At 45.2% G+C, this 19,735-nt stretch overlaps 1 protein-coding gene and 1 long non-coding RNA gene across 6 annotated transcripts in view; one reads left to right on the top strand and one right to left on the bottom strand.

Moving 5' to 3' along the window:
- LOC149127615 (contactin-associated protein-like 2) overlaps positions 1-8,038 on the top strand; it is a 171,892-nt gene extending 163,854 nt beyond the window's left edge. For all 4 annotated transcript variants that reach the window (XM_089329591.1, XM_089329592.1, XM_089329593.1 and 1 more), the window contains one exon: positions 2,480-8,038. In XM_089329591.1, the coding sequence (XP_089185717.1) occupies positions 2,480-2,679 (200 nt within the window). In that variant the 3' untranslated portion in view covers positions 2,680-8,038. The remainder of the gene's footprint in view (positions 1-2,479) is intronic.
- Positions 8,039-9,174: 1,136 nt separating this feature from the next.
- Positions 9,175-19,735, bottom strand: part of LOC149127614 (uncharacterized) — a 67,874-nt gene continuing 57,313 nt past the window's right edge. For both annotated transcript variants that reach the window (XR_016231796.1, XR_016231797.1), the window contains one exon: positions 9,175-9,425. This is a non-coding gene — a long non-coding RNA (uncharacterized LOC149127614). The remainder of the gene's footprint in view (positions 9,426-19,735) is intronic.

Genomic DNA, 19,735 nt, shown 5'->3' with positions numbered 1-19,735 from the left:
CATCCCTCTCAATGCTCTCTCAATTCTTTTCATAGTAAAATCCTTCCCTTGTCCCACTCCCAACCAAGGCAACTGCTGATTTGATCTCGCTATAGATTCATTTTTGCTTTTAGAATTTGTTACCTGGAAGCATGTAGTCCATAGTCTACGGTACCTTATTTCCTTCACTCAGTGTAACACTGCTGAGATCTGTGCACACTGATACATGTCTCAATAGGCCATTTATTTTTATTGCCAAGTTGTTTCATGGAATGAGTGTACTGTAATTTGTTTTACCCACTTACCTATTGATAAATGCTTGGTGTGTTTCCAGATTTGAGCTATTATGAGTAAAGCTACTATGAATATTCTTGTATAAGTCTTACAAGTGTACCTTCTCTTTAGTAATTTTCAGCAATGCAATTCCTGTTAATATAGAAAATTGATATTTAAAATAAACTGCCATACAAGTTTCCAAAATGATTGAAACTTTTACAGTCCCATGATGAATGTCTGAGAGGCCAGTTTATTCCAGCTATTTCTAACACTTGGAATAGTCAATTGCCTTAATTTTAGCCACTTGAGTGGATCAATAATGGTATCTCCATGGTTTTTATGTGCAATCATCCAATTACTAGAAACACTAAGCATCTTATGTTTCCTCTGATTTTACTATCAGGATAATGCTTGCCCATAAAATGAGCTGAGTAGTGGGTTTTCTTCCTCTAAGACAGACAAGTAAAGGATTAGTAGTATTCCCTTAGGCTAAATTTGTTAATAGTGCAATTCAAGCCTTGTAAATTGTTACTGATTTTCAGTTTAATTGTTCTATCGGTTATTGACAGAAGAGTATGAAATCTCCAAGTATAATTGTGAATTGGTCTAATTCAGCCAATTCACATCACTTTTTGCTTCAATTTGTAGTACTGTTGGAGATAGATAATATACATATATATATATATCTCATAATGTAACTGTTATGTCTTCTTGATGAATTTACCCTTCTGTCATTATCACTGTATACTGCCTCCTTGTTATAACTACTCCAGTTATGATTAGTGTTTGTTTCACTCATTTACTTTTGTTTCTTTAATGTTTGTCTTATAATCATCATATAGTTGGTTACTCTTATCTACTCTGTCTCTCCTTTTAAATTGAAGTTTTTTAATTTTTTTAAAGATTTTATATGAGCGCCTGTTTGAGTCCCAGCTGCTCCACTTCTGATCCAGCTCCCTGCTAATGCACCTGGGAAAGCAGCAGAGGATGGTCCAAGTTCTTGGGCCCCTGCATCCATGTGTGAGACCCAGAAGCTCCTAGCTCCTAGCTCCAGATTGGCTCAGCTTCGACACTTGCAGCTGTTTGGGGAGTGAATCAGCAGATGGAAAGACCAACCTCTCTATCAAATAAATAAAATAAATCTTAAGAAACAAAAAAGATTTGACAGAGTTGCAGTGACAGGAAGAGACAGAGAGATCTTCCATCCACTGGTTCACTCCCCAGACAACCACAAAGGCTTCCTCCAGTTCTCCCACGTGGGTGCAGGGACCCAAGGACTGGGGCCATCTGCTGCTCCTTTCCCAGGGGCATTAGCAAGGAGCTGGATTGGAAGTAGAGCATCCAGGACTTGAACTGACACCTACATGAGATACAGGCATTGCATGCTTTGTCTATTACACCACAACACCAGCCCCTAATCAGAGGATTTCTATCCATTATATTTACTTAGACTTGCCCTAATCTGTATTGTTCCATCCGGTAATGTTTTTCACAAGTCCTCTTTGGTTTCATTTTTAAACTTCCATTGTTATTCTGTTTCCCTTCAAATCTCTAAACATATTTATAGCAGCTATTTTCATGTCCTTAACTGCTCATTCCATTATCTCTGTCACTTCTGGATATCCTTCTAATTGACTGACTTTCCCTCCAGTTGGGTGACATTTTTCCCATCTTTGTTTCTTTGCATGTTTGGTTATTTCTTGTTAGATGCCAGACATTATCAATGTTACACTGGGTTTTTTGGTATTATTGCTTTCCTTGAGAAGTACTGAAGTTTGCTTTGGCAGGCCATTAAGTTTCTCACCACTTGATATTTTTTAGTCTCATTTTAAAGCTTTTTAGGGGTAGATCGAGGGTAGCCTTTACTTTCATCCTGTTTTAGCGAAGCACCTGCAGTACAACTCTTCTAGAGCCTGTACTGAATGCCCTAGTTGTTCAATGCAGTCTCCACTATCATCTGTTGGAACATGAACATCTCCTAGCCCTGTGTTGTTCTGGGAATTTTTCTACTTAATATTGGTCTTTACCTGACTTTGTGGAATTTTACCATCTACATACACTCGTGCCAGAAACAGAAGTCTGATTGCATTTTTGTCATTGTTGTCTTGGAATTTGTCTTACATAGAAAGCAAGGTTTCAGAGAACTGTGGTCAGTGGGCAGGAAGTGTTGGGGGAATAGTCTAAGTTTTTTTTTTTTAACCTCTGGCACTTCTGTCTCCACCAGGGGTCATTGCTGTGGTGATTTTCACCATCCTGTGCACCTTGGTCTTCCTCATTCGGTACATGTTTCGTCACAAGGGCACCTACCACACCAATGAAGCGAAGGGAGCAGAGTCCGCAGAGAGCGCAGATGCTGCCATCATGAACAACGACCCCAACTTCACAGAGACCATTGATGAAAGCAAAAAGGAGTGGCTCATTTGAGGGGCGGCTTATTTGGCTATGGGCTAGGGAGGGGGGAACGCTGAGGGAGGAGGGAAAGGGACAATAGCACCCTGCTTCATATTCTTGAGCACATCCTTAAAATATCAGCACAAGCTGGGGAGGCAAGCAACAGAATATTCTTGAGACTGATCACCATACACAAAAAAACTTTTTAATATTTCTTTATAGCCAAGTTTCCCCTTCTATATCAAAACAAAATAATACAAAAACTGCTTTTAGAGTTTAAGCAATGGTTGAAATTTGTAGGTAATACCTGTCTTATTTTGTGTGTGCTTAGAGGTGTTCTAAAAACCCGTGGTAACAGGGCAAGTTTTCTACATTTTTAAGAGCCCTTAGGATGTGGATATTTTTTCTTGAGAAAAGCCGATGCACATACGTATGGCCTCCAACATTCTCTTCCTTTTGCATATAGTCAACTTTTAATGGGCTATTGTAGTAACTACTTCGTGTTCATATGATATTTCTTTTGATGTTCTATAAACTGGAAAAAGAGAGGGGCAAAAAGAACCTGTTTGCCAGTTTTCAAAGAGGTCTCAATCCGTGCTGGCTGAGGGTTCCTGCCTGAAACCAGCAGTTGAAAGAGAGAGTGTGTCACACCTGTGTGTGACAACATCCTCAACACAAGTGGAGAGAAGTGCGAAAAAGCCAGGGAAAGTAGTGTACAGTGGGATTGTTGGTTTTATTTTTCATTGAATTCTACAGATAATATTGTTCCATGTATGTAGTCTTAGACTTACTCAATATCTGTAACTATCAACTATAATACTGTGGTAACCAGCTGTTACAAAAGACTTTTCCTCTGTTTTACTTGCAACATACTGGACTACATTATATGTGTATATGCACCTCCATGGAGAATTAGAGCCAGATGTTATGATTTGTTTGCTGTTTCTTTTTATAGTCGTAGCAAAACTATGGACACTTTCTAATGAATGCATAACCTAGTTGTTTTTATTTTGTTTTAAATCCCAAATTTTTACGTCCCTGTAACAAAGTCCTACCAGGGACATAATAAAGTCACGTTATTGCCCCTACTCTGGAATCATATGGAAAACACTGCCATATTTTAAATCAACTTCTCCACGTGTTGTTCCATCCAAAACAGACACTGCCGTGATTCAGGGATCTTCAACAGACACATTTGAACCTCAAGTTCATCTCAAACCTGGTAACTGATTGTTGCTTCTCAGAGAATGGACATGTCTAGTTAATCACACCTCTTAGCTTAAACAGGAACCTTGATCAACAAATAAGTCATTTATTCCAACAAATAAGTCATTGATTTTATTTTTAAAGAATAGACTTTGTGTAAACAAATGGGGACAGCGTTCCCTATTGGAGCATCCCAAAACATTAAGTTTGTTTATTAAAAAGAGATTACATCAACATTACTTCTAGAATGACTACCATTATGACCACTATACTTGATGCCTCTTATTTGATAAGAATTTTTAGGCTCCAAATTTCAGGAAGTGAGTATGAACTCCCCTTCCTTCTCCTATAGGGAGATGAGATTAAAAAGATATGAAAGCTTCATGAAATTGGAATTCTATTTGTGAGAACTGTGTACGCATACTATCCAAGATTCTCAGCATGCCTAACTTATTGAGGATCTCAATTTCTTGAGCAATGGCAAACATCATCCCAAGCTGCCAATGGCCCATTGCGACAGTGCATGACACATCCCAAAGGAGACGTCAGACCAGGTCCTCTCCATTGAGGTCAAGGGAACAGAACAAAAGGAGTCTGATACCTTTACAAATGCTGGCTGACCTCGGGCTCTCATGAACACCCTTACTTTAAACACGCTTTGGTTATTCTTCCATTCAATACCTTTAAAAAGGCAAAGTATTTAATATGACAAAACTATCAAAAAATGTAGGATTCACATGACTCACAGAAAGCAAAGACTACGACTCTCACAGCAAAGCCATATAGACACAGAAAGCAAAGCAAGATGACTCTCACTAAGGGTTCTTTTAAGCATTGTCAAATTGGAGAGGCAAATTTTAAAAATTATGATTTAGATGTGGCTCCGATTTTTCAAACCTAGTTTGCCAGTATTATTTTGCACATAACAAATGATGATGCTAGATAGAAATTTATCATTTCTTGAATTTCTCATGATAGCCTTAGCCTTGATGCATTATCCCAACACGTTTCCTTTCTTCCCCAAATGATTACAGGATTAAAACTACCAAAGCACAGCCGCTGACACTAAAATGTTCTCATCCTTTTTCTTCCCTCTACTCTTGCCTCCTCCCTGCCACAACAGGGGAGAAGTAAGCTTCCACTTTTCTTTCATCATTTTTCATATCTGGGGCCCAAGAAGACCACATGGTCAGCAGTGATCCCACATCACCGTCAATTAAGACAGAGAGGTCTGACATCCCCTTTTCCCCTAAAAAGGTTACAACGTGGCCAGCAGAACAAGACACAAAAAGAGGGATTAGACAGGAAGTAACTAAGTGCCAAATGAGTGCTGGAAATCTTGGTCTGCCAACTGGGATTATGGGCTTCACCAACGTTCCTCTACCTGTTTATCCAGGCCCTACCTACTACATCCTAAATGCTAAATAATTTATGCAAACAAGAAGGAATAACTTTTCCCCTGCTCCCTCCTCCAACGGCAGGGCGCAATCAGCCTCGGTAGCCATGACGTTATTATCCAAGCTCCATGCCTAAACATGCTTTGTCATTCATACCCCACAAATCGTGACATCCTACATCCAAATACATTATCAAGCAAGCACAGAAAGTGACTGGTAGCCCCTTGAAATAAGAAGAGTAAATTAAAAAATAAAACAACAAAATCCTGGAGGCTACTTTAAGCCTTAAGGAATGCCGGTGGCCAATTGAGTTTTTTTTGTGCAGGAAGAATTCTCTGCACATAAAACAAACATCAGAAGACCTCTCTTTGTCTCTCCCTAACTTTGCCTTTCAAAACAACAAAAAACAAAAAACAAACAACAAACATCTGTGTTCCTAGAAGCAGGGAGTAGAGGACTTGAAACACGAAATGAGTGCCATTATAAACATTCAAAATAGCATATTTCCTAGAGCTCAAGGAAAGCAGCTCAGGAGGTAGTCATTTTATTGTGAAGTATTAAGAAGCACCAGAAAATAGCTTAAGAATTTCCCCTAGTGCCGGCGCCGCAGCTCAATAGGCTAATCCTCCGCCTTGCGGCACCGGCACACCGGGTTCTAGTCCTGGTCGGGGCGCCAGATTCTGTCCCGGTTGCCCCTCTTCCAGGCCAGCTCTCTGCTGTGGCCAGGGAGTGCAGTGGAGGATGGCCCAAGTGCTTGGGCCCTGCACCCACATGGGAAACCAGGAGAAGCACCTGGCTCCTGCCATCGGATCAGCACGGTGCACCGGCCGCAGCGGCCATTGGAGGGTGAACCAACGGCAAAGGAAGACCTTTCTCTCTGCCTGTCAAAAAAAAAAAAAAAAAAAAAAGAATTTCCCCTAGTGGCTTTCAACCAACTGCTCCAAAAAGAGAGAGAGAGAAAGAGAGAGAGACAGCGAGAGCGAGAGAGACAGACTTATGTCAAAGTATTCATTGAAAGTTGATAACAAAGCTTTGTCAGCAAACTTCCTATTGCTCTGCATTTGACCAGAAGGAAACTTTTACTAACAAGAGCAGGAATTCAGAAGCACCAGAAAAAACACTGGCACAAGCCAAAGGGTAGCTCTTCATGGTATTGTTGAACATTTGTTGGGCAGCCATTCCAAGGAAAAGCACGCAGCTACCGGACATGAAAACCCAAGTGTTTGGGTACTGCCAGAAGAAAAATTTAATTCCTTCTATGATACAGTCCTTTCTTCTCTCCATACCATATTGTTCTCTTGGGGTGTGACCATTTAATGAGCCCTTTAAATCTCAAAAAATTAACACTCAATTTGAATCTCTTAATACTTTCCCTTTCACCATCTTGTTAATAAGTAATTTTCAAAAAAAAAAAAAGCTACATTTATTAAACTGAATTCCAGTTTGCCAGCCACCAATAGGTCCGAATTTGCTAGTCTCTGTACAATCAGCTGATCCTGAAATAGGTGAGAAATGAACAGTAACAGGGCACCCAGCTGATTTGGGCTAAAAACCAATGGGTACCTCTTTTACAGGATGTTTTCATGAGTGGGCCCCAAGAGTCATTTACAGAGTCTTAACCCTTGCTCTCTCTCCCAGAATCGCCAGGTGACCTTGGTCAAGCCTCTGTTCCTCTTTGCCTGGTACTTAGAATCAAAGTGTGCCATCTACTTTGTAAGATGCTTGGGCTTGGGAGTTGTCACTGATTCTTGACTGCAGAATACTTTGAACAAGTGGAGCCCAGTGGAAGACTTACTCCATGACTGTGGGCATAAGTCACATCCAAAGGGACAGTGAGGCCACGACCCGGAACACGGAGACTTGAGGCTGTACAGCTGCTAGACTATGAATCAAGTACCTGCGTGGAGCGAACTTGTCAATTTGAGGAGATGGAACACAGCCAGAGGCAGAGCAATCAGAATTTTTTATGCCCAAAGCCCCACATTCCCATCTGGATGTGACTTATAACTCACCTTACCTATTCTCACACGTTTCGCAATGCGATCAGGCTGGCTTGTAAATCAGCCAACACAGAAGGCAAACGCGCACCACTCCTGTGTGGCCTGGTGACTTGGGGCCTACACCATGCTGACTCTGCATGGCAATGCTGCAAACGTTACTAAGGACCATTTCTCTCACAGCAGCTATTTTTTAAATATGAGTGGTATATGCAGCTCATTGACACTGAAATGGGGAGCTCTTGTTGGCAAACAAGTTCATCTCCCATTGAGCAAAGACTCTAAGAAGGTAATAAAGACATAAACGGACACATGTATGAATATACAAGTCGCACTTACAACTTTATTTTCTAGATGAAAACATGCTGTAGGAACAGGTCTACTAAGGCAGTCTGCACCGTTTCCAAGTCTGTTTATTTACAGTCACTGCTGGTTTCTGATAGGGCTGTGGAAAATAAAGACCCCTCTCAGGCCAGGAAACAGTGCTAGACGTTACTGATTCCAAGTTTTGTTTGGTCAGCTTTTCAATTTGTTTAGGTGGGCCTGGTAACTGCAGAGGTTAGAGTTGTGAAGAGCTGGACAAAATGTTCTTTCTGTAAGATCAATTAGGATTCCATCCCTGGGAAATAAAAATTTCACTCTCTAAAAGCAACAGCATGTAAACTAGAATGAAAGAAGGAAATTATGTATGTATGCCTAATATTCTTTGTGAATGTCTTTCATTTAACTGAAATTATATTAGAAGCCAGATTGATAAATAAAAAATTCAAAATAGTTTTAATTATCCTAAAAGTGATTCTTTGTTGTTTCATACCACTCCATTTCCGACCTTTGGCCAATGTCAGTTCCCAGCACTAAAGCATACATCAGGTGGGAATATAATGTTTTCCAAAGCTGTGGCAATACAATCCCTCCTCAAAGAAAGGTCTTATTTGGATACATCTATGGTTAATCTTCTTTTCCTACATAACTCTCCCTACCACCCCATTTTTCTTAAAGTAGTTTAATGGATATTGACTCCACATCTTGGATTAATTTACACACAGCTTGATAAAAATGTGGTTAGATTTAAGTGAATGCCAGAATATATTCGAATCCTTATTTAGAAAGGGAGAACGGTGCATAATGGGCAAATGGCTCAAGGCCAGTGAACCAGCTGACAAGGACTCAGAATTCATCTGAGGGTGCGACTCTGTCTAAGTGTGTTCCCAGTGCATTAAGAGCTAAGTCATTACTCCCACTTTCTGGTCTTCTATTGCCATTGGGAAGCCATTTCCTTTTAATCAATTCTCAGTGAAGCATTTAAACGTACACCAAATAAGTGTGAATTCCAGTTAAAAGCCCAGCTTCTCTGTTCTTGAACAATCCCCAAGGCCAATCAATATCAACAGCACTCCAGTATATTTAGAAAGCATTATGCCATGGTTCTATTTTGCAAATGTGACCCAACAGGTGTAGAGGGAATGTCACAAAGTGCCTTGAGACAAAAAAACACTATGCTAGTTCATAACAAAAAATCTTTAAAAGGATTAGCTGGCAAGTTTAGGGATCCACACCCCCCACTGTGAGCTTTTGAGCCACAGCATGCCTGTTTCCTTCCCAGGAGCCCCAAGCACAAACCATGAATACACAGAGATCAGTAAGATACAAGACATGGACTGCACTTTGTATAAGGGAATATACGGTATGTGACCAACGCATGGCATATGGGAGAAAAGAGTAGAGTTGCAGGGGAAGTGCTACATTGAAAAAACTTATCTGATTTTATACACCGTATGGTGTGGTATGGCACCGAGGACTTACTAGAGGAAAGGGAAAATCATGGTTATTATTTTCAAGAAATGATCTGTGTCTTTCCAAATGGATTTATGTATGAAAGCCAACTCTACAGAGTGCTTTGAGCCATCACTAGCTCGCCTTTCCATGAACTGGAAGATGCCTTTCCCTATCAGCACCCTCTTCCCTTCCCCACAAACACATTCGACGTCCTGCAAAGGACCACAGCTCAAAGTAGTCTTGCCAGGAAAAGTTTTCTGATCACGTTTCCACGATCTTTCCATTCGTCTTAACTCATCCTCCAGGTACATGGTGAGTAAAGCGATTTACTGAGATGGTAAGGAAGCAAGTCTGTATACCAAAGTCTTCAAGGAAAGAATCAAACCCTCATGTAGACAATCACCTGAACCAAAGCAAGCGAGAATTAGCCATGTCTTCTAAAAACACAAGTTCAAAATTATAATACTTACACAAGACAGAGGGGCAGGCAATTGGCGTAGTGGGTGAGATGCCAATTCATACAGTCATATCCCATAGCAGAGCATCTAGGTTCAATGTCTGGCTCCAGCTTCCAATTCCCTCTGCTGCCAGTGCAAACCCTGGGAAGCAGCATGTGAGAGCTCAAGGGGCTGAGTTCCCATCAACTATATGAGACCTAGATTGGATTCCTAGATCCTGGCTTTGACCTTGTCCAGTGCTGGTGGTTGATGGTAGGCATTTAGGGAGTCAATCAACAGATGGGAGTGCTTGCTCTGTCTCTAGAGTATATAAAAATATTTTCAGAAATTATAAAAAGATAAAGACATGACATAATCAAAGCTGAGAAATAAACTTATTTTGTATTCACAAATTGGGAGTTGGAAGACAAAATTCTTAAATCTAGGAAGGCAACAGCTAAAATAGGATATGAGGGCAATCTTTAAAGTCTTGAAAGTACAGTTTGCTCCCAAAGATCTAACACAAGGGTGGGAAGCCATTTAGCTATCTAGAACATCATTCATAGGACATAAAAATTATAGACTTAGAAATCAGCCTGCTACAGATTTGTTGAATTTCAAGTCCTGCCTGTCATTCCTTGACGGTGACAGACCAGATGACTCTGCAGACCTTAAACGGCCCATGGACTGACACTCCTCATCCCTGACAGCACACCAAGGCTAGGAACAACCTCTGAAGCTAGACACAATGCAAATGTAAGGGAAAAAAAAGGAAAGAAATACTTCACAGAGAAGTTAGTAAGAACTGCTGCAGGCCCATATATTATACATACACAAACACACACACACACACACACACGTATACACACACTCATATACACATAGAATCATCTTCCAAAAACATTATTTTAGCACATCCCATACCAGGTGCATTTTTAAAGTAAAACCAAGACGACAGAATTTGTTCACTTAATAAATATTTATGGAGGGCCTCCTAGATGTTTAACGCCATTCTAGACATTGGAGGTAGTCCAGAGAATAAGACAGTTCTCACCAACTTCCATTCTGGTGGGAGGAGACAGATGAAGAGCATATCAATAAATAATAAGCCAGAGAACGTGTCTTCTAGCCAGGGAATTAAAATGGGTGATATAACCGGGTGTCTGCTTCAGACAGGGTAGGGAGGTCGGTGCCGTCCAGAACTGAAAGAGAGGCAAGAGCCTTGCAGAGAGGAGAGGGAGGCCGGTTGTAGACACAGGAACTGCAGATATAGGAGCCCAGAGGAAGAAGGTGCTTGGAGGCTCAGAGAGAGGGAGACAGTGAGGACGCCTGCAGGGAGGCAGGGAGGAGACCCCACCCAGCAGCTCGACTGTGATGTTGATGCCAGAGACCCAGTGCTAATTCCAGATTCCAAACCACAACTTCGAAGAGTCGAGAGGTCGTGTCAATCAGAGTTCTCTAAAGCGACAGCACCCATAGGTGGGATGGGAGGAGGGAGAGGCGAGGGAGACAGGGAGCACACCTGGGTCCTGCGGTAAGGCAGCACCCACTAAATCTGGGGCCACACACTGCCAAGGGTGGCTGCGTGGCAAGAAAAGCAACAGACAATACATATTAGTGAAAGCCATGGACAGCAGAGCTTCCCCGTTCTTTCAAATGCAGCCATGGTCCTCACGTTAAGAGTGGACGGAAACTGAAGGAAAATGGTCCAAGTCGCTCCCTCCCATGCTGCAGACTGACACACACCAAACCCTCTCTAATGACGGGGAAGCCGGAGCCGCGTGCTGTTGTCTGCAGTTTCAGAAAAACTATCCCTCGTGCAGACTGGTCTGCACGTGACTGTGCTAACGGCTCAACTTCTAATTTGTGGATGAAGAACATTCATCCAGTGGGAAATCACTGTTTCTACGTAATGTCGAGTGAGCCCAAACCTCACTTCCACTGGGGGTGGTGTTTCTGAAGCTGGGCCAGTGGGTAGATGCCGCCTATTATTTACCGCATTGTAAATAAAATGCCCCTGGTTAAATCACAGATCTTGCTAGAAGCACATCCAGGCCTTTGTCAGAAATACAAGAAACTTGTGTAATATATTTCTGGGTGATCAAGTTATAACTCCTCCAAATTAAATTTACGGAGCTCATTCGCTTTTATTCCAAGCCGTAACCATGGCGTTTGCTTTAAATCATTCCAAGTGTCGCAGATATATTGATTACTGCCAGGCCTGTCATTAGCAATCTCAGTTTAAGCACTACTGGAACGGGCCCTGAAGTTTAATTAGTATCCCCGTCTGGTGTTGTAAAATACAAGCCTGGGACACATGGGAAAGAAAAATTAGCTAATATGAATCATCTTCAAAACACAGAGCCGGCAGATAAGGAAGCAGATAGTCGAATTTGCTCTGAATCAAAGTTCTTTGCCTTGGCGCCTGTACTGTATTGTGTGGTTAATTTAAGGGGAAAATATTTATTTACTCTCTCAAGAAGACAACTACTTTCTGAGATCATTGAGAAGAAACAAATGGCAGACATTGGTCCTCAAGGATACTGGGAAGCACGTGGGTTGCTGGGGTCAACATCCCATGACAACAATCACCCGCAGAAGCCATGGGGAACCGCTCCTAGGGACACCAGCTCCCAAAGGGGGTACAGGGGATGTCTCACAGGTGCACCCAGGATCACAGATGCCAAGTCCTTGATAAACCAGTCCGAAGCTTCACAAACGCAACTCTGCTTTCTGTTCTCACAGCCCACAGGCTGTTGTCAACGCTTTTTTTTTCTTTTTTCTTTTTTTTTTCTTTTTTTTTTTTTTTTTTTTGACAGGCAGAGTGGGCAGTGAGAGACAGAGAAAAAGGTCTTCCTTTGCCGTTGGTTCACCCTCCAATGGCCGCCGCAGCCGGCGCACCGTGCTGATCCGATGGCAGGAGCTAGGTGCCTCTCCTGGTCTCCCATGGGGTGCAGGGCCCAAGCACTTGGGCCATCCTCCACCGCACTCCCGAGCCACAGCAGAGAGTTGGCCTGGAAGAGGGGCAACCAGGAGAGAATCCGGCACCCCGACCGGGACTAAAACCTGGTGTGCCAGCGCTGCTAGGCAGAGGATTAGCCTAGTGAGCTGCGGCGCCGGCCGTCAACGCTATCTTGATGCATTTCAGCCTCTGGTTTGACGACTGCTCCTCCAAGCTCTCATGCACCTGTGCATTCCCCCGCATCCTGGCCTACCAGCGCCAGGCAGCCCAAACTTTACCTTTTGCAAACTTCCCATCTCCCACAGCCACTGGTTGTTCCCCTGTTGGAGCCCCATCTACGAATCTTGCTTAATGCTATCCAGGCTGGACAATTTGCAGGGCCCAGTCCAACATGAGAAACTGAGCCTGGACAAGGACAGGGAACTCGCTGTCACTTTCCAGGGCTTGCTAGCCTGACCAATGTGGACAGCAGACCCCGAGGGACTGCGACCTCTACAATGGGTGCCTGGACTAGGGATGAGTGAGAACACCTGCCAGCACACAGCCAGTGTGGGGTGACGCGGTGTCACTGGTTCACCGCGAGATGGCGAGGGGAACACGCCTGGCCCTGGCCTCCCCCCCAGCCCATGGGGCAGACAGCCAGGGCAGACTCTGAAATCATGCTAAGGAAAGGGCCGCCACACAGGGCAGAGTTCCGGGCTCAGGAGCCCTCCTGCCCCGAGGAGGCCTAGCAGATGCTGCTCCTTTCCCTCTGCGACCCCTCCTGGGATGCTGCCCCTCCCCTGCTGCGCCTAAACCTGCCCTTCACCATCAGCCATGGATGCTCACCCCTGCAAGTCCTCCAGCCTGGCAGCCACCTCCGTCTCCCAGGTCCTGGGAAAGCAGCACTTCAGGGACAAGCGCATCAGCTGGGGGTGGGGGAGCGCCTCTCCTTCCCTCTCCCCCTGCAGCCCCAGTGCTGGGCCAGCAATGAGTCTTGGGACTTCATGCAGGCTCCAGAATGGTATGAGCCAGTTCCTGCTGGCTCAAGACCTGATGCCTCAGGAATTCCCCAGGGGAATTTCCTGGGGGGTGGGGGGGGCAGCACTCTGATCTCTGACCATCAGGAAAACAAATCCTTGATGAGTTGAAATAAATATAAAGCAAGAGCTAGCAAGAAGCAGGCTTTGCTATAAACACTGCGTAGCTATTTGCACAAAAATGCAATCGACATCTTGGAGAAGCTGGAGTGTTAGGTGCCAGCTTCCGCGCGCCTAGTCTCGCTCCCTTTTCCCAACGAGGCAGAGAATTCCATCGATGTCGGCACCGTGCATTTACAGAAAAGGGAGAAGCTAGATTTTCACAGTGCTATGTGCTTTCACCGCAGACTACTTCTGACCTCTAAGTCCAGTGACATCTTTCCCCACATCAGTTCCCTGGCTTTTCCCTATCCCTGTGTGCCTGTAGGCAGGGCCCACGGCTCTGTGCCTAGGACTGAGAACGGAGACAGGCGCCTGCCATCCCCAGGTGCTGCTGTTTGCAGCTGCATCTGCAAAGTAGGAGCCTGGAGAGCACGAGTCGGAGTCACCCCAGGTGAGCCAGGCCCTCCGGAGAGCCTAGTGCAGAAACCAGCACTCAGAGCACTAAGATTTCTGCAGCTCTGCTATGGTTTAGTAGCAGCAACACCTGGCATTCATGAGTGCTTAGCCTGTGCCAGACTCTGTGCCAAATCTTTAGTAAACTCCCAGGAGGCCACTGATGTAGACGGAGATCCTGCACGAGGCCCTCGCGCTAAAGTTCCACATCACCGCACTGAGACTGGCTTGTTCATCCGACCTTCAGAGGGAGCGAGAACTGCCAATTCCCACACAGGCCAATTTTAGCTGGCATGAGGGGGAAGTCTCTGCCTTAGCCCTTAAGGGGTAAATCACCCAAAGTTGATCTGTTAAGGTAGACATCAGCCTATGTTTGCAAGAGGGGCCCACGAAAATGCAGTGGAATGAGGGAAAATGCAGAAGCTAGCCTGGCCAGCAAGTTCATCTCTGAAGTCTTGCTCTTGTTCAACAACCCTGTCAGGTGGGATCCAGCCCTTCCCGGAGGCAGCTCAGGGGGCTCTCAGCTCTAACACTGTGCCCATGGGGCCTGGGAGGATCTGGGGGAATTCCACTCAAAAAGCCCTCCACCCAACAATTTCTCCAAAGACAGGGGGAGGGGAAGAGCAACAGGGGGACCCACATTCACATCCACACAAACTCCAGTCTGAGTGCGGCGTGGGCTCTCGGTCCTTACCTGAGCCGCCCACCTGCTCTGTCACGTGTATTTCTCTGGTTCAACTTTGCCGCCTCACTCACCAGCACTCTCACAGTGAATCCATTCTCGCGCCAAGACAAGAGCCGCCAAGCAGCCATCTCCTGTAACAGGTCGACTCCGCGTATCAGGCCATCTCCTTGCTCGTCCTCAAGCTGCTGACACCCAATTGTTCCCTCTTTCCATACGCGACGCTGCGTGATTCATGAAGCACCACCGAAACCCGTTAGTTCATTTTACTGCACGTTGAAACTTTGTGTTTCAACACTTAGGTGGATAAACTACAGCTGATAGACGATTTTGCAGCATTCCCTTCTTTTTGGTTGATGGGGGAAAAAAAAAGGTCTCTCTTCTTCCTGACAGGGAGTCCTGACATCAGTTGCAATCCTGCATTTCTAGCAAGTAGAACGGTCCCTACGAGGGAGGGAGGGAGTGAGCGAGCAAACGAGCGAGGGGAATCATCAGCACCACCTATGCAGACAGGAACAAGCAGCCACACACAGGCCTGCACTAAGAGTGCTTTCCAACACTTGAACCCAGTGGCTCTCAGGTTTATTTGACCATGGAGTGAGGGTTTTTGTTTGTGCATCATAGAAATCTTCCCTTCACTTGGAAGAACAGTGATGTGGGCCAAAAGACAGGTGCCTGCCTCAGGCTGAGCCGAGAGCCTGGATTTCACTCTGTCCCTCTGCCACTCTTTGCCCTTGGAAAGCTACAAGGCTTTGTGTCCTTATCTGGGAAACCTGGGGTAATGTGACCAACGTGTGAGCTCAGAGTAACTGACATTCGAGGCATCTGCAATTCTCGGCACACACAGGCTTCCGGGAATCGGCAGCTATTTTTACCATTTCTCAAGAAACAGCACTAGCACAGTTCTACACCGCCTCAGGATACCTCAGATCCCACCCCAAACACTCTAAACGCCTTACTCACTAAATCATTAATAACTCCAACTCGATCCCTTCCAGGCATGAGGCTGCGGCAAAAGGATTGGCCAAGGTGAAGATCTCTAAAGAACCATCCAACTCTCACAATCTGGGGCAAGAGCGAGGCAGGGCGGGCCCAGCCCTCCAGCCCAGCTCCTGGGTGGTCCTAGCTGTGTCTTTGGCTCTCAGGATAGGGCAGAGGGCCTTGGGGAGACCGGGTCGAGTCTTAGGAGAATATAAAAGGAAAACAAAACAGTGGAGAAGTGCATTGTAGACCCTAGTGGAAATCCCTCCACGAGGAGTAATCTGGTTCCAAACCCACGGCAGCTGCTGTAGGACCCCAGCTAGGGGACAGCACAGCAGAGCCAGCTCTTGGCTGCAGCCAACTCTGTCCTCTCCTGGAGCAGGAGCTGCCCCTTCCCCACCTGTGGAAAACCCTGCTTGGCTTCCATCTGTGCGTTCAGCCCCATGCGCCTCATCTATAATCGCGCCTGGAACTTTCTAGAACATCTGCCCAGTTTCCTTGCTAACAGGCAGAGAAGATGCTTCAACACATTTTTCTATCTGTATGAGAAATGTGATTTTCCCTTTTGTGAAAATGACCTTTTAACAGGACAAAGGCAGGATTTTTATCTCCAGGACTATACTTTGTGGTCACTTGTTTGATAAATTAACCGTGGGGTGAAGTGTGCATGATGAGAGAGGACACAGCTCTAAGACTTGGGAAAATCGGGCCAGCACTGTGGCAAAGTGGGCTAAAGTTGCTTCTTGTGACTCCAGCCTCCCATATCCAAGTGCCAGTTGGAGTCCTGCCTGCTCTGTTTCTGATCCAACTCCCTGCTAATATGCCTGAGAAAGTAGCCGGAAATGGCCCAAGTGTTTAGGCTCCTGACATCCACGTGGGAGACCCAGATGGAGTTTCTGGCTCCTGGCCCAGAGCAGGCCGTTGCAGCCATTTGGAGAGTGAACCAGGGAGGAAACGTTTCTCTCTCTCTCATTCTGATACGGACAATGAACATATCATTCCCAATCCAGGTTCTTGTCTCCACAGAGGTAAAAACACTAAGTGAAGACTGGTATCATATGCAAACAGAAACAGTTTATTTAATAGTGAGGAAATAAAACACACAGTCAAGCACCAGTGTGGACTGCTCCACACAGAGAAATATTCAACGCGGGTGCCAAAGAGCTGCCCATAAATGTGAGAGAAAGAAAAACCAAAAACAGTAAGCCAGAATGGAAGAAATTAGTCTGAAACTGGTCCATGGTACAAAAAGGGAAAATGAGAATAATATGTCCAAGTGCATTCCACAGTGCAAAGAGAGCCGTCTTCTGCCTTCCACTTGCTTTTATAAAGATGGGAATGGTAACCCACCAGATCAGATACACAACCGGGGTGGGATATGAGCATGACCCACAGACCTGGATGAAACAGGTGCATCCTGGGAAGGTGGGCATAGCAAAGAGATAGGGTTAAATTTTACAGAGGTACAAGAATTCCAGAGTACCAACTCACCTAAACTTTTTTCTCTGAACATTTATATATTTATTTAATAAAGTCAGAGTTACAGTGGGAGAGGGAGAAACAGAGCGAGAGCAAGAGCGAGCGAGGACACTCTTCTGTCTATTGGTTCACTCCCCAAGGGCCACAACAACCAGAGCTGGGCCAGGCTGAAGCCAGGAGCCAGGAGCTTCATCCAAGACTCCCATGTGGGTGCTGGGACCAAAGCATGTAGTTCATCCCCTGATACTTTCCCAGGTGCATTAACAGGGAGCTGGATTGGAAGTGGAGCAGCTGGGACTCGAACTGTTGCCCACATGGGACGCCAGAGCTGCAGATGGCAGCTTAACGTGTTGTGCCACACACAGGTCCCTCACCTACACTTTAACTGCCAAGTTACACCATGTCTATTCTGTCTTTCAAATATATAAATAAATCTTTTTTAAAAAGATTAAGTTTGAAAGCCAGAGTTACAGAAGGGGGTAGAGAGAGAGAGAGAAGGAGGGAGGGAGGGAGGGAGGGAGAGAGGGAGGGAAACATGTAACTTCTTTTCCTCTGTACTATCCATGCCAATGATCATTTAAGATCATTCTGAGAACTACATATTTACATATATGAACCTTGACCTACCAATATCCCTAATACAGGTATAATCATATTAATGTTCCATAAAAACCACTTATTATTTCCACAAAGAAAAAAATCACTGAAAAAAGTCAATGTCACTCTACTCTAGCTACACTAACAACTGTGGTTGGTAAGCCATCATCAGAGACTCCAACAGACCTAGAGACCTGGTCATCAGTGTATGTGAAGACCTTGGCTTTTAACTCATTTAAAATTCTATTTCTTTCATTTATCTTAGGAACTGACCCTGTAAACTGCTCCATATCAAATAATTCCCAACCACAGGGGCCAACATATCAAGGCAGAAAGTAAAACAGTGGTTGCTTTGTGATAAAAATAATATTAGAGGGGGTCCTAAGATGGCAATATAGCAACAGGACGATTTAAGTCACACAGGGCAAAATGGATAGTTAAAAAGGAGAGAAGATACACAGCGTTACAGCCATGGGAAATTCACGACAGGAAGCCAGGAGACCAGAGACTGGGCAGGCCCATGCTTTAAGAGTAAATAAGAAAGGGAAGCAGTGGAGGCTCAGACTAGGGAGGTTGGCACCAGCCCCCAGCAGCCCAGGTGAGACTGGAAATTGTGGGTCCACGGAGCTGCAATTAGCAGCAGGAGGGAAAGCTTGGTGAACTGCTTTTGAATATCCATGCGGGAAAAAATAGAAAGTACAGAACAAAGAGGTTGGGCACCGCCCTGCCCACATCCCTCTCCCTGCCACTGGGACCTGCAGCCAGCTGGGAGAAGCCATTTTGTCTGTCTACATTTTCCAAAGTACGCGGGGGACTGCCGCCTTCGCCTCCCACATACACACCCATCGATTCCGGGGGACACCTCACCACATCCCCCACCCAAACAAGAACCACAACATTTCAGAAGAATTTCTTCCCACCACACAAGCTGTACGACAAAGAGAAGTCCTGAATATTGAAAACTCGAGCCCGCTCTATCCACCATTGAGAGGCAAGCAGGACTCCGTGCACCGGAGCGCACACCTGACTTCACCAGGATTCAGAAGTGAGCCAGGCCTAAGCATGCAGGCCTCTGTGCTTCCGCCTGCAATGCAGACACATAGCAGCTCACAATAGAGGGAAACCTCACCACAAGAAAATCTCCACAGATTAGAGGTGCAGGGAGATATAACCCTGCACACCAGAGACTAACACAGGGGCATCCCGCAACTGTGAGGAAACGGGCAGGTCACACCAACAAAAGTGAACAGCCTCCTCTAACCAAAACTCCAGAGGAAAGCTACCAAGCTGCACGGAGGCCTTACATTGAATACCCCCTCCACCCTGGAATACTGAAAAGAGATCCAGGTCAAATCAAGTACACACCTCTTGGAACTCACTAAAGTACAGATGTCCCATTAAATCACAAAGACACAAGTTAAAGAGAAAAGCAACAAAACAAAAACAGAAAAAATATACAAATGCCAAAAAAAACAAAGGAAAAACTGTACATAAGAATAAAAAGGGCGGAGCCAGAATGGTGGTATAGCAACAAAACGTTTGGAGTCAAGGGGTGGGGGTGGTGGAATAGATAGTTAATAAGGAAAGGGGACATGGGCTGGTGACAGAGCCATGAGAATTTCCAGCAGAGAAGCCCAGGAGTCCAGCAGAGACTTAGCAGGACCACACAGAGGGAGCAAAGAGTCACAGAGATACAGCAGAGGTGTGACGGAGAAGCCAAACAGCGCGACTGATGCCATCCCCTCCCCAGGAGGGCCAGGTGAGGCGTGAAGTCACAAGTCCACGGAGCTGCGGTTAGCAGCAGGCAGGAGAGCCCGTGAACTGTGCCTGAAATTCCAAGAAGGAAGAATAGGGCAATAGACAGAGAACTCGGGCACATCCCTGTCCATCCACATCTCCCCCTCCCCACAACCAGACCTGCAGGGAGAAGCCATATTGTCTGTTTACCAAATTTGCCTGCTGTGCACACACCCATCAATTGTTGGAGCCACTTCACCACAA

The sequence above is a fragment of the Oryctolagus cuniculus genome, chromosome 3, assembly GCF_051225735.1.
Source record: "Oryctolagus cuniculus isolate XC-2025 breed Fujian yellow rabbit chromosome 3, ASM5122573v1, whole genome shotgun sequence".
Classification (NCBI taxonomy): domain Eukaryota; kingdom Metazoa; phylum Chordata; class Mammalia; order Lagomorpha; family Leporidae; genus Oryctolagus; species Oryctolagus cuniculus.
Note: the sequence above shows the minus strand (reverse complement) of the source record. Positions and strands in the feature narration are given on the sequence as shown.